General features: G+C 31.9%; 1 protein-coding gene across 1 annotated transcript; it reads left to right on the forward strand.

The window, feature by feature from the left end:
• Positions 1 to 279: 279 nt before the first annotated feature.
• On the forward strand, positions 280 to 11058 carry LOC134241595 (lysosome-associated membrane glycoprotein 1-like). Its single transcript, XM_062723628.1, has 9 exons — positions 280 to 586; positions 897 to 1085; positions 2496 to 2788; positions 4322 to 4526; positions 6684 to 6848; positions 7075 to 7220; positions 8102 to 8360; positions 8540 to 8716; positions 10907 to 11058. Exons 1-9 carry the CDS (start codon positions 310 to 312, stop codon positions 11056 to 11058), a joined length of 1863 nt encoding a protein of 620 aa, XP_062579612.1. The 5' UTR covers positions 280 to 309.
• The last annotated feature ends 2492 nt before the right edge of the window (positions 11059 to 13550 follow it).

Here is a 13550-nt window from a genome sequence, read left to right on the forward strand (position 1 = left end):
TTTCTACTTTTGAAAAAAACAGAATGAAGGTTAGGCATAATTTTATTTTACCCTTTTACAACAAGAGAAGTCCATATGTTTAAGTTGGTACTTGCACATTTTTGAGATGATAATATGACACATATTTATAGACATCATCTATTTTTCTGTATTTCCATCGTTGGTATTCTTTTACAATATGTTTTGAATATACATGAAGTTATTCAAACTTTGCATAAATATTACCGATTTGGCTTTGATATTAACTTATATTCATTTACTTCGACAAATTAAGCATTATCACTGACACAAGGATCAGAATATAAGTACATGTACGGCAATAATGAAACCTGTATTGATGTTAAGATGGACGTTCTGTTTACCCTGAGTGATGGAAATGAAACAATAAAGTTTGATGGAAATAATTTCACTGTTAAGAGCGGGGATTGTGCAACTATAGGAGAATATCAGTCCATATTGACATTGACAAATTCAAACTCAGACCTTCTGTCCTTGACTTTCAACGCTCTCCCTGATTTATCAGTGAACATGAGCTTGATGTTTACATTTGCTCCGTTCGAATTCTTTCCAGGATCTCCAATAGCAAGTAAGTTGTAATATTGACACCACTCAACCTCATACCAACTTTTATTCACGTGCGAGAAATACTAGTACCTATTTTAACTCACCAATATTAATCGCAGCTAACAATTTATTTTGCTGTCCATTCGTAAAGAAAGTTTCCCCAGTCGCGAAAATTCATCGTCGCGTATTAATTTCAAACTGACAAATAAAGGCTGACGCGTATAATACTTTGTTTACAGTAATCAATTAATATACAGATGGAAAAAGATGTGGAAACTTTTCACCTTTTTTATCCATTTTTATTACAAAAATATTACTTGATAAAATTACAGCTACAATAAATTTGTTGGATACTGGAGACTTGACACTTGGATCAATCGCCCAGCTTTATCAGTGTGAATCCTCCCAGAGAATAGCATTAATTGGAGTGCTGGAAGGCACCATTTATACTTTGTACATGGATATGTCTAACGTACAGATTCAGGCTTTAAATATAACAAATGGAAAACTCAGCACTGACGGTAAGATGTTAAAATACACATTCCAGAATTTTACGTATGGAGATCTTTGGTATTCTTTTTATCCGTAACATCTTCTAAAATACGTTATCGAATAGTCACAATGAATAAGGCCACACATTATTTTATTAGTAATTTTTTTTCAATTACCGCAAACTAAAATATATCTTTCTTTTGTTTATTACAAATAAATACCAGTAGAGCTAAAGTCGTTTTAGTTATTTGTTGAATCTTGTTCAAACAACAATACTTAGTATTTCATTTATTATTAGGAAGAACGACCTGTTTAATACGTATGTACACGGCGGGCCTTTTGCCAGGGGATACTCACTCTTCCATGGCATCTCATTCCACCTCTGATGTTTTGGATGCCCGTGTTTGTTCTGCTCATATTTTGTATTGTTTCATGGACTTTTGATCTTTAAGGTAATTCCACCCTCTATGGTGTCAAAGGCTTTTGCAAAAACTGGTTTTACTTTAAATTAAAACCTGATAGAACACTTTCTCTTTTAGGAATGCTTTTCAATAGGTGTTCTGATGAATATTGTAAAGTAAAAGAATTTAAAAAGATGTATATTTTCTTTATTTAATCAATTATTCAATCTTTAAAATATTGAAAAGGGCAATAACTCCTTCACAGGTCTCTTCATTCAGGCGTTTGCTTTTATGTAAAATAGTTTCCCTGATACTCACAATTCAAAAGTATTTTGTAAGTAGGAAGTATTAAGGAACATTTAGCATCACAATTATGCATTTTAACCAGTTTTTGAATATTTTTCATAATACTGTTTACAAAAAATGTGCGATTTTTTTGTTAACAAATACTTTCATTTATTTCTGTCTCCAATCTTAAATACTAATATGGCGACCTATACTTTTTTTGCAATTATTGAAAATTTTAAAGTATACTAAATATAGTATTAAATGAAAAAATGCAGTTTTTGTTCTTTGAACCATTAGAATTGTGAGGGTGGAAAGACCTAAGTTAATACTGTTCGTTATCTCCAAATCTTTCACTAACAGCCTATACATCAACAAAAATGAGTTTTCGGTGCATTTATAATTATGGTGCATTTTTTTGTTGCTGGGAGCGAAGACAGAAAATGACCCCAGCCCTGAAAGCAAAAAAATTGCCTCATTACAAAGGGTGCATTTCCCAGTCAAATCAGCATAAATACCTTCTAATCATTATTATACATAAAATTAAGATTTTCCTTTCCCGGCTGACCAGTTACAATCATAAAAAATTACTTAATTTATATGTGTTATTGCAAATGATATTTTATTAATTTTATTAATTTATGCCTAAAAAGATATTTTAATATAGCTGGATGCAATACGTTCTAATCCAGGTTTTTGCTCTGAGGTATTTTCAATCTTGTTAACAGTCACCTATTTCACGCTGTATTACAGTGTTTGTGTGTAGTGCTGATCAGATGACATCTGTAGCACAAGATACAACAGTGACATCTGAACCCACTACAGCCACAACAGAACCACCAGCAATTACTGAAACAACAGTGGGTCCATCTAATGGAACAACAGAGAAAACAACAGTTCCATCGGGGAGCTCAACCACTGCACCTCCAAATCCTTCATTTCCCCCAAAGTCCAGATATGAAGTCATTGAGAACTCCCAAATTTGTCTCATCTTGGAGGGACGCTTCCAGCTAAAAGTGACGTATATGACAAAGGATAATAAAACTGTAAGATTTGTATAAATTTTTTGAACAAATTTTTAAGTAAAATTAATTTTTGATTGACAATCATGTTTATAGAGAATGTTTAAAGGAACGTCCCAACATTGGCTCCTATAATTTTTTCACAATAGTAAAATACATGTATCAATAAAACAAACATAAAATATAAATAACTGTATGCGTGTTATGTTCTATGGTGGCATATTTCTGCCCCTTGTGTGCAAGTTATTTTTCTATCAAATACGTCGACATGCAAGATAAATATGTTGACATGCAAGATAGTGATGTCAACATGCAACATAAATATGTTGACATGCAAAAAAATTGCAATCAAATAAATATTATAAAAAATTTTAAATATCGCCCACATGTGACATCCAACATGCTAGATGCTTCTTATTTATGTCGACATGCAACTTATTTATGTTGACATGCAACTTATTTATGTTGACATGCAACTTATTTATGTCGACATGCAACTTATTTATGTTGACATGCAACTAATTTATGTTGACATGCAACTTATTTATGTTAACATGCAACTTATTTATGTTGACATGCAGCTTAGTTATGTTAACATGCAACTTAGTTATGCTGACATGCAACTTGGTTATGTCGACATGCAACTTGGTTATGTCAACATGCAACTTGGTTATGTCGACATGCAACTTGGTTATGTCAACATGCGACATATTTATGTCAACATGCAACTTATAAGTTGCATGTCAACATATTTATCTCGCATGTCAATATAACCAAGTTGCATGTCGACATAACCAAGTTGCATGTCGACATAAATAAGTTGCATGTTAACATATCTAAGTTACATGTCAACATATTTATCTTGCATGTTAACATAAATAAGTAGCATTTAGTATGTTGGATGTCACATGTAGGCAATATTTGAGATTTTGAAGATTGTTTTATAATTTTTTTTCATTGCAATTTTCTTGCATGTCAACATATTTATGTTGCATGTTGACGTAGCTATGTTGCATGTCAACATATCTATCTTGCATGTCGACATATTTGATAGAAAAATAACTTGCACACAAGGGGCAGAAATATGCTACCATAATGTTCTGTAGGTTTTACAAATAATTTCTTTTCACGAACTTTTATTCTAAAAAACTTTTTCGGAGACTGCAAAGTTGGAACATGTAACTTGCTAGAGCACCCTGTACATATTAAACATGGTTTACCGGATAAACAATTTCAGCTTTGATATGTAGGATTGCTCCACATTTTTACAAACCGTGCGAGCTCTCCTTTTAAAAGGTAAAGAGGTTTTGATCACATTTTTGTCAGCTAAAAAACCTTGGTATAACAACGTGAAATGAAAATGAACAACTTATGCTTTACAGGAACAGATCTCTATGAATTATGCAGAAATCTTTTATTAGACTATTCAAGAAACGTATCAAACAAATCTCCTTAAATCAAAAATGGATTGTTGGAAACCAGTAATATGTCCCTTATGTTCACTGAACAAAACTTTATTTACATGTACGTAGTAATAAGTTCTCATTCATTATACAGGCTACTACAACAATGGATGTTCCAGTGAGCAGTGATGTCACCGTCACAGGAACATGTGCCAGTGTAAATGAAAACTTTTCTGGTCTCACTATCACACCAAAAGATGCAGGAATTCAATCCTTGATTTTTAATTTTGAAATAATGAACGGAAAATCTAGCCTTATATCTTGGTTTGCTAATGTAAATATCTCGGATGCCATGGAACGTAGGTATCAACAGTGTATAGTCAATGATTTAACAGTAGATCCATATTTAATTTTTCCCAACTTTGTCTTTCTATATATATATATATATATATATATATATATATATATATATATATATATATATATATATATATATATATATATATATATATATAAATAATGATTTTTATCAATGTCAAATCTACATCGATTTATTTGATGTACCTCAACCTTCCCTAACAAAAAATACTACAGTAATGTTTTGTTTAACTAAGTTAACTTTAGTGCTAACTTTGACACAATAAAGAATTTGATTTTCTACAGTGCTAACTTTGCTAGCATTTACTATAGTGATATTGACACAATGGTTTACGTAAGTAATTACTATGAAAACTTTGATTTACTTTAGTGATCACCATGAAACTTTGATTTACTATATTTGTAACTTAGATTCACTAACGTGATAATTATCACACTATATTGATTTACTATAATGATAACTTTGACACTTTATGCTTAACAATAGTGTATTAATTTTGTTAGGGATCTGACATTATCTTAAAATAATGATATTGACAAGTGACTTTTGATTAAATATATACCTTATATGCATAAAGCAATTTGGTTAAATTGTGATAGTTAGTTTGACCTCCTGAAAAGGTGAAATTATCAGTAGTTACTTTATCATCCACCCTATCCACAATTACTGTGAATAATCGAAAAACTTTATTATGGGGGCATTCAGTTAATAAAATATCACATTGAAGCTTTTTATAAATTCAAATGAATTCAAATGAATATATGTTTGTCACATGAAAACTAAACCAAATAAATTATATCACTGGCTCTATACGTTTTAAAGTGTAACTCTGCCATTAAAATAGCTCGTTGAAAAAGAAATTTGATTTTTTCAAAAATAGTAGTCAAAGGTCTTGAACTGTAAACATATTATTGATAGAACATTGAAATGTTTTATAGAGTTACTATCTAAATACAAGGGGTTATCAAAAAGTTCGTGGACTAGGGCCATAAAATTAAAACTGCTTAAGGTAAATTTATGAATTTTGAAATATTCAGTTAGCATCATCTTTTCTATCCAAAGAATAAAACCACAAATCATGAATTTTATTTTTTAATAAATTAGTAATGTTTTTGTAAGCAATGGTATGTCCATGCGGTGCAACCTCGAAAACGCCGTTTTTTCCGACCTATGTGTAACTGAGAAAAACTCCTTTGATATGATTATTTGATATCCAACAATCCCGTTAATTCAGATATGTGTCGGGATACAATTGTTCTATAAAATATGAAATGTTCACTTCATTCTGGAAGTGTTATGAAATTTTATCGTAAATTTTACACGAAATGCCCAAATAAATGAGGCCTTAAAAATGACGTCAAAAGGGGGAGGGGTTTCCGTTTCCAATATTCTATAAAGTTTTGCCCCAGAAAAAACTTGTTTAGACCTAAAATATGTTAAAACTGGCTACAAAAAATATTATGCATCCAGAGTACTTGTCTTTAAATGTCAAAATAGATTCAGAGAGTAAAGGGATACACATTTAATGTCGATTTGTAGTCAAGGTGTGAAAAATCAATCCCATCAAAAATGACGTTAATCATGTGTTGTAGATCTATATTGAACTCTCAAAAGCAAAATATGCCAGCACAATCAAGCGCAGATCTCCCCCAATGTATTAATCAATCTGTAATATTGTATTCATTGAAGGTCACTGTTCATGACATTGTAAAGTCATATAAAAAAGGCGGGTATAAGTCCTTACTCAGCTCCAGGGAATTTCATCAAAAAAGTGTATGAGTTAGAAGAGGAGGGCATTGAAAAATCAATGACGCTATGGGACGTCATGAAAATAAACGACGACAGCGCTGGGTGATCATATAATGTCGTTTTCATTTTATAATAATTTAGAAAATAATGATCGTATCAGGCTAAAATTTTCAACATTTCTTTATTTTGTGTTGTTTTATGTTCCATACAAATTTTGAAAGCACGAACTACACAGTACTAATTTTATAGCCTCATTCCACGAACTTTTTGATAACCCCTCGTATACATGATTGCAAGACCCTACGGTCATTTTATGTTTAATTGTATTAATCAGGAGTTTGCTGTTGATGTATTGTTGTTATTTGATAATGTATATAATTATTGTCAGCTGATTTCAACCACTCAGTGACTGATAAAGTGAATTTGTCAAGTCCTAAGTTATATTACAAGTGTGAAAATGAGGGAAACTTTTCGGACAGTACCCTGGCCTTCATGTACATGGAGTTAAAAGTGCAAGCTTTTAATGTTGAGGACGGAAAATTTTCGGAAAATGGTAAATATTTTACAAACATAAATGTATAAGTATTAAGTTACAAAAAGATGAAGGTCCATTTCATAGTGACATGTATGTGTGTTAAATGCACTGTAGAGAAGTTACCTAATCTCTGCTTGATTCTTTGTACCCGTTTTCGAAAATACATGTAAGTTGAGCATTTACTGGATCTTGCAAATATCTTCCTTTGTGATATATTTTTTAGATATAAATTCTTCTATTTCAGGAGTGTATTGTGAGGCAGATTTTGGACCCATTCCAGCTCCAGGTTACTCTCCTGTTAATATATATTCTGTATTGAATGGAAATAATATCTGTGTTGTATTCAAAGGAAGCATCCAGCTCTATATTCCGTATATTTCAAAAAATGGCGTAAGTCTGAGATCACTATTATAACATGTAGTTCACTTAGAAATTTGAATTTTAAAAGATAATAGACATATACCTTATGTGCAGATTTTTTGTTCTACTAGTATTTCATCATTTAATTCTCAATCATTTTATTCCGCGATGAGTATCTAGAATTTCTTAAAGGTTCTTTATAAGAAAAATTGAATTTGCAAATACAATAAATTTCTTATTAATTTTTGGGTTTCTTTCCCCTTCTTTTTTTCTGTTTCCTTGACTGTGTTTCTTGCTTTGTATGGTTTTCTTTCTATTACTGCAATAATAACTTAATACAACATGTTCATAATTGTTCAAAATATTGTATAGATAAAATTAATTACTGCAGTTTCAAGCAAATTCTGGAGGCATTTGGGTTATGGTTCCAATTCTTTGATGTTTTTTGCCTCCCTTGAATTTGCTTTTAACAATAATTAATATGTAGTTGATCTAAACAAAACTTTTGTTGTTTTTAGTATCAAAGCTCTATCTTCCTAATATATTGAAAACTTACTGAAATCAGAGAAAAGTATGTGATTTTTTTTCTAAGAATTTGTCATTGCAATATTTTTACTTTATCAAATATTCATATCACAGGACGATGTTTCTTTAATAAACATTTTGAAAATCTTTTGCATTGTTATTCTACAACATTTTTAGTGCATCATTTACTTTTACATGTCAAAAATAATGATGAGATGATAATTAGAAATATTTTTATAATAGATTTTAGTCCTTAAGCTATTAAATTATATTTATCATATATTGAAATATTGAAAGTTGAAGTTATATGTATTTTATTTTGCTCACGTAAGTAAAGATTCGGGGTACATGTATTTATGTGATGGATGTTATTAATTTAATATCAGATAACCACAGAAATGGTTTCCCTGCCAGCAGTGTACAATGTGTCCGGTGAATGCAACACAACTCTGAATGGACTCTTCTCTCAGCAAATGGTCATTCGCTTTTACGACGCCTGGATCTTGACTATTTACTTCTCAACTTACAAGAATCAAAAGACGGATGTATTGTCAGCTGGGACTCCTGTTGATAACTACTATATCTCACAAATAGAACTGAAGTATGACTACAACAACATCATCTTTAAGGATGCAGTCGATAGCAGTGAGTTTCGAACAGATTTGTTAAGAATTTATATTGGCACTCTTAAAAAACTTTGAAATCTGGCAACTACGAAAGATAAAAGGCAGAAAAATGAAAAATAAGTAATATAGTCAAGTTATGTAGAATTGATAATTGTGAGATCAGGTATAAAAAAATATACAATTTATAATCATTTGCAGTTCTTAGTAAAGAAATGTCAGTTGTTGCTGCCGATCTCAGAAAACTCACAACGAATAATAACAAGAGCTACAAGTGTCAGAAAGAAACTACCTTTCATCTGCAAAATGGATTATCTATGGTTACCAAAGACCTTCAGTACCAAGCTTTCAAAACTGGGGACACGGCAGACTTCAGTGGTAAGCTGTATGAATTAGAATTAAAAGAAATACTCAAAAGGATAAAAAAAAAGAATATTCATGAATTTAGAAGTTCCTACTTATGCATCATATAGAGTATCTAATAATGAGAAAAATGAATTTCGAGAAGTCAATGCTGTGACACGATTGATGCATTTTTTTTACACTGTAAATTTGTTACTTTTGAATTAACGCTTCCTTCTTGACGATGTGTTAGTTACAAAGAGACTCCTTTTGAGATATATTAACTCATTATCAAATTACGTGAGGGACACGATATAAGGCATATCTCCTAGTTTTGAAAAGATAATGATAATTCTAAATTTAATTTAATTTAAAAATTTTCATTTTGGTTTTTCCTTAAACAAAAGTCTTGTGAAAAATACAGAGAAGTAGACTTTTATCTTTCTTGCCAACAATAACACTGATAAAGTGAACAAGGGTACGTTTTGAGTAATTGTATCAACTTCAAAAATGTTAATTCATTTACATTGAATAAACTTTTTTGCCTATAATTATGATTTTTTGGAATAAAAATTGCGGACTGCAACATACAAAAGTAAAATAGGAGGTGCACAATGGCAATATGTAATAAAGATTCTGTAAAAGTTTCATTAAATTCACTTACTGGTATAAGAGGAGTTGCGGATAAGAGATGGGTACCCTAAAGTGAAATAGACAGACGGACGGACGGACATACCGATTACTATTTACCCAACCACTTTTCAAGAGGGGGAATAAAAAAATAATTATAATACACTAACTAAGTCTCTGACTTTTTATGGCTTGACAGGTCGTAAAAAGGAGACCCATTCGCTCACATGTTCGAATTTGTTTATTGCCAGTATTTCAAACATATTTTCCAAAGTCAATAAAAGCACCAAATAAAAGAAAATTACTCATAAAATTATTTATTATATAGCTAATAAATAGTCTCTAATAAAATACTACCAAATATCTAGAGAATTTTAACGTTCAATATCTGGACGTTTTATTGAACGCTAACTTTGTATTTCGAATATGAGTATGCCCGAAACATTCCGAATACGAGCGTTCAATATCGAACGCCCCGTTGTAAACAAAAAAAAGTTCGTCAGGTTAAATTCTCAGAGCCAAATTAAAGAAAGGAAGTGGCATCTAGATAAGATGTGTTTATTTTTCACATAAAATGAAACTATTTCGTATTAGACCCATTAAAGCCTAAATAAGCAAATCATATCGCTCGGTAGGGTCATCGGAATTCTGCGATGTTGAACGCTAACAGGACAGACGTTAATTTGAATACCGATACTAAAAAATCATTAATTTGAGGGGTTTGTTTTTACTTGGAATAATTATTATAAATTATGTGGAAATGTTTTAGCTATATAATAAAGGAGTTATTGAACTTATATTGGCGAATATTGGCACTCGTTGGCTGTTTAATTGCACTCGCAAGCTCGTGCATTTGAACAGCCAACTCGTGCCAATATTCACCAATATAAGTTCAATAACCTTATTTATTATATAGTTAATAAATAGTCTCTAATAAAATACTACCAAAAATCAAGAGAATTTTAGCGTTCAATATCTTGACGTTTTATTGAACGCTAACTTTGTATTACGTATATGAGTATGCCCGAAACATTCCGAATACGAGCGTTCAATATCGAACGCCCCGTTGTAAACAAAAAAAGTCGTCTGGTCAAATTCTCAGAGCTAAATTAAAGATAGAAAGTGATATCTAGATAAGATTTGTTTATTTTTCACACAAAAATGAAATAATTTATTAAAATACAGTACGTATAAGACCCATTAAAACCTAAATAAGCAAATCATATCGCTCGGTAGGGTCATCGGAATGACGCGATATTGAATGCTAACAGAACAGACGTTAATTTGAATACTGATACTAAAAAATCATTAATTTTGGGTTTCTTTTTAGTTGGAATAGTTATTATAAAGTATATGGAAATGTTTAGCTATATAATAAAGGAGTTATTAAACTTATATCGATGAATATTGGCACTCGTTGGCTGTTCAAATGCACTCGCAAGCTCGTGCATTTGAACAGCCAACTCGTGCCAATATTCACCGATATAAGTTCAATAACCCTATAATATTGTGTTCCAGAATATCGCAGATGTTGCTGAAATATACATGTGCCAGAAAAAATCTTATTTACAATGTATTGTTTTAATCTTTTTATAGCGGCAGTCAATTGTGAAAAGGATGAAGAAAGACATTATATACTGTACATCGCTATAGGAGCAGCAGGTGGAGGATTTCTCTTTGTATTTGTACTGGTGGTTATTGTATACATCATCAACAAACGCCGGAAATATGAACAATTAACTCTGTAAATAGGAATGCAAATAAAAAACAATTAAGGTCAAGATCTAGTAAATGAAAGGTGCCTACAGATTTATCAAACTTGAGAAATAAATTCCTTTATTGATTCCTTACAACTTTAGCTTGGTCAAATAAGGTGTTTCGGGGCATAATTTGTAGGTAAACAAGATGAAAAACTGTATTTAAAACTGTCATTTTCAATGAAAAATTAAGAAAACCAGTCATGAATATCGGAGTTTTCTTCGTATTCGGCAAAGAAAATGTATCCAGATTGCCTACAGTCTCTCAGAAAACGGTAATTAGTATGTTCCTGGCCTCTTCTTTAAATTAATATCAAATTTAATATAGGTATCCGGTTTACTTTTCATATGATTTCAAATTGAATGACATGAAAATACCCAGTTTTCTACATAATTCTGCTAAAGCCGTAAAGTAAGGGGAAAAGAAAGTTGAAATTGATTATGACGTCATAATGGATCTAGCACCAAAAAATCAGTCTCAAGTTATTTACTAGATCTTGACCTTAACGAGTGTAACAAAAATATTTATAGACGACTGATTTGGAAAGTTTTGCGCAATGTTTTGGCACTTAAATAAATGATTATTGCACGTTAGCAACAACGCAGGGGGGATAAGGAAGCATACAAATTATTCTACCTTGACTAAATCAGTGCTCCATCATGACGTCATAGTAAGCGAGATGACGTCAATTCTAAAACACAAGTTTTCGTAAGAGAGGTTGAGATATCAAACGTGTACGGTGACGGGTACGTCAATTTAAGAAATAAAATATCATTTTTAGAGTTTCATTGGGGTATGACATGAAGTCGGTCACGTGATCAAATTCTATAACGCCCGAAGGGCGTTATAGTAGATTTGATCACGTACCGACTTCATGTCATACCCAAATGAAACTCTAAAAATGATATTTTATTTCTTATATTTATATTTTACTTTTTTAGTCGTGTTTCAAAGAAATATAGGCAAATTTAGACTTTGCTTTGGAAATGCGACTTAACGTTTCTACGACGTTTTGACGTCACAATCGGATTTTTTCAAATGGCTCGTGCAGTTTGCTTTCCATACTCAAGAAAATCTGATCATGTGACCAACTTCATGTCATTGAAAATTGAATTTCAGTTTTATTAGCATTGTTATATCAGGAATGACATCAGCAAATGTAAATATTAGGGAAATTACCTAAATTACTTGCGTATTACGTCATCAATTTAGTGACGTCAAGATTGCTACACGTTCGTAAAACTTGTAGAATGGAAGCTACACGTAAATGAAAACGTGTAGCTTTAATAATAAAAATCAACTAATTTAGGTGTGAAAATGTTATTGTTATACATGAAATAGGATGATTAGTTTCACGAGCACTTATTTTGATAACGTTTTGTTTACTAACTATAATTAAACTGATGACTAAAACGGCAATCAGAAGTTGGACGGTTATTCGCTATTCGCTATTCGCCATTCGAATGGCGAACCGCAGGCTGTCTGCCGTTCGATATTAAAATTACCGTAAATGTCCTAATAATTTTTTTTTTCAAAAAACTTTAAAAACGCATCATAATCCGTGTTTGAGAAGAAAAGCAAAGGCTTCACTTAAAGAAGAGGACTGAGGACCCCAAACCAATGCAGCTAGCCTGACCAAAATGATGACTATTTAGCTAGCCTGGTCAAAATTGGATTAAAAAAACTGTTGAATACAATAATAAGTATTTGTACATCTTCAAATTTTTACAGGGGAGGGGTATGGGAGGGACCCTTCCACTGTTAAAAGGAATTTATGTTACAAGACCGGGAACCCATTTAGCTAGCCCGAAGAAAATAAAAAAAAAAACCTTATAATTCTATTATATGTATTTCTGAATAAGAGTACATTGCCCTGGGGTCTAATTAACATCGAAGATCCCATATTTAGACCTTCATATTTTTACAGGGGAGGGGTATTGGAAGGACCCTCCTACTATCAAAGGGAATTTATGTTACAAGACCTGGAACCCATTTAGCTAGCCCGGAGAAAATTGGAAAAAAAACCCGTATAATTCTATTATATGTATTTCTGAATAAGAGTACATTGCCCTGGGGTCTGGCTAACATCGAAGATCCCACATTTAGACCTTCATATTTTTACAGGGGAGGTGTATAGGACGGACCCTTCCACCGTTAAAAGGAATTTATGTTGCAAGACCGGGAACCCATTTAGCTAGCCCGAAGAAAATTGGAAAAAAAACCTTATAATTCTATTATATGTATTTCCTAATAAGGGTACATTGCCCTGGGGTCTGGCTAACATCGAAGATCCCATATTTAGACCTTCATATTTTTCAGGGGAGGGGTATTGGGAGGACCCTCCTACTGTCAAAGGGAATTTATGTTACAAGACCGGGAACCCATTAAGCTAGCCCGGATGAAATTGGAAAAAAGCCTTATAATTCTATTATATGTATTTCCTAATAAGGGTACATTGCCCTGGGGTCTGGCTAACATCGAA

This window comes from Saccostrea cucullata, unplaced genomic scaffold, assembly GCF_032062105.1.
Source record: "Saccostrea cucullata isolate Sc308-1 unplaced genomic scaffold, CSIRO_AGI_Scuc_v1 ctg4551, whole genome shotgun sequence".
NCBI lineage: Eukaryota > Metazoa > Mollusca > Bivalvia > Ostreida > Ostreidae > Saccostrea > Saccostrea cuccullata.

Coding starts and splice junctions, on each gene's coding strand:
- LOC134241595 (XM_062723628.1), top strand. CDS start 310: ATGTACGGCAATAATGAAACCTGTATTGATGTTAAGATGGACGTTCTG. Junction 4,527..6,683: donor TATCTCGGATGCCATGGAAC/GTAGGTATCAAC, acceptor AATTATTGTCAG/CTGATTTCAACCACTCAGTG. Junction 6,849..7,074: donor CGGAAAATTTTCGGAAAATG/GTAAATATTTTA, acceptor CTTCTATTTCAG/GAGTGTATTGTGAGGCAGAT.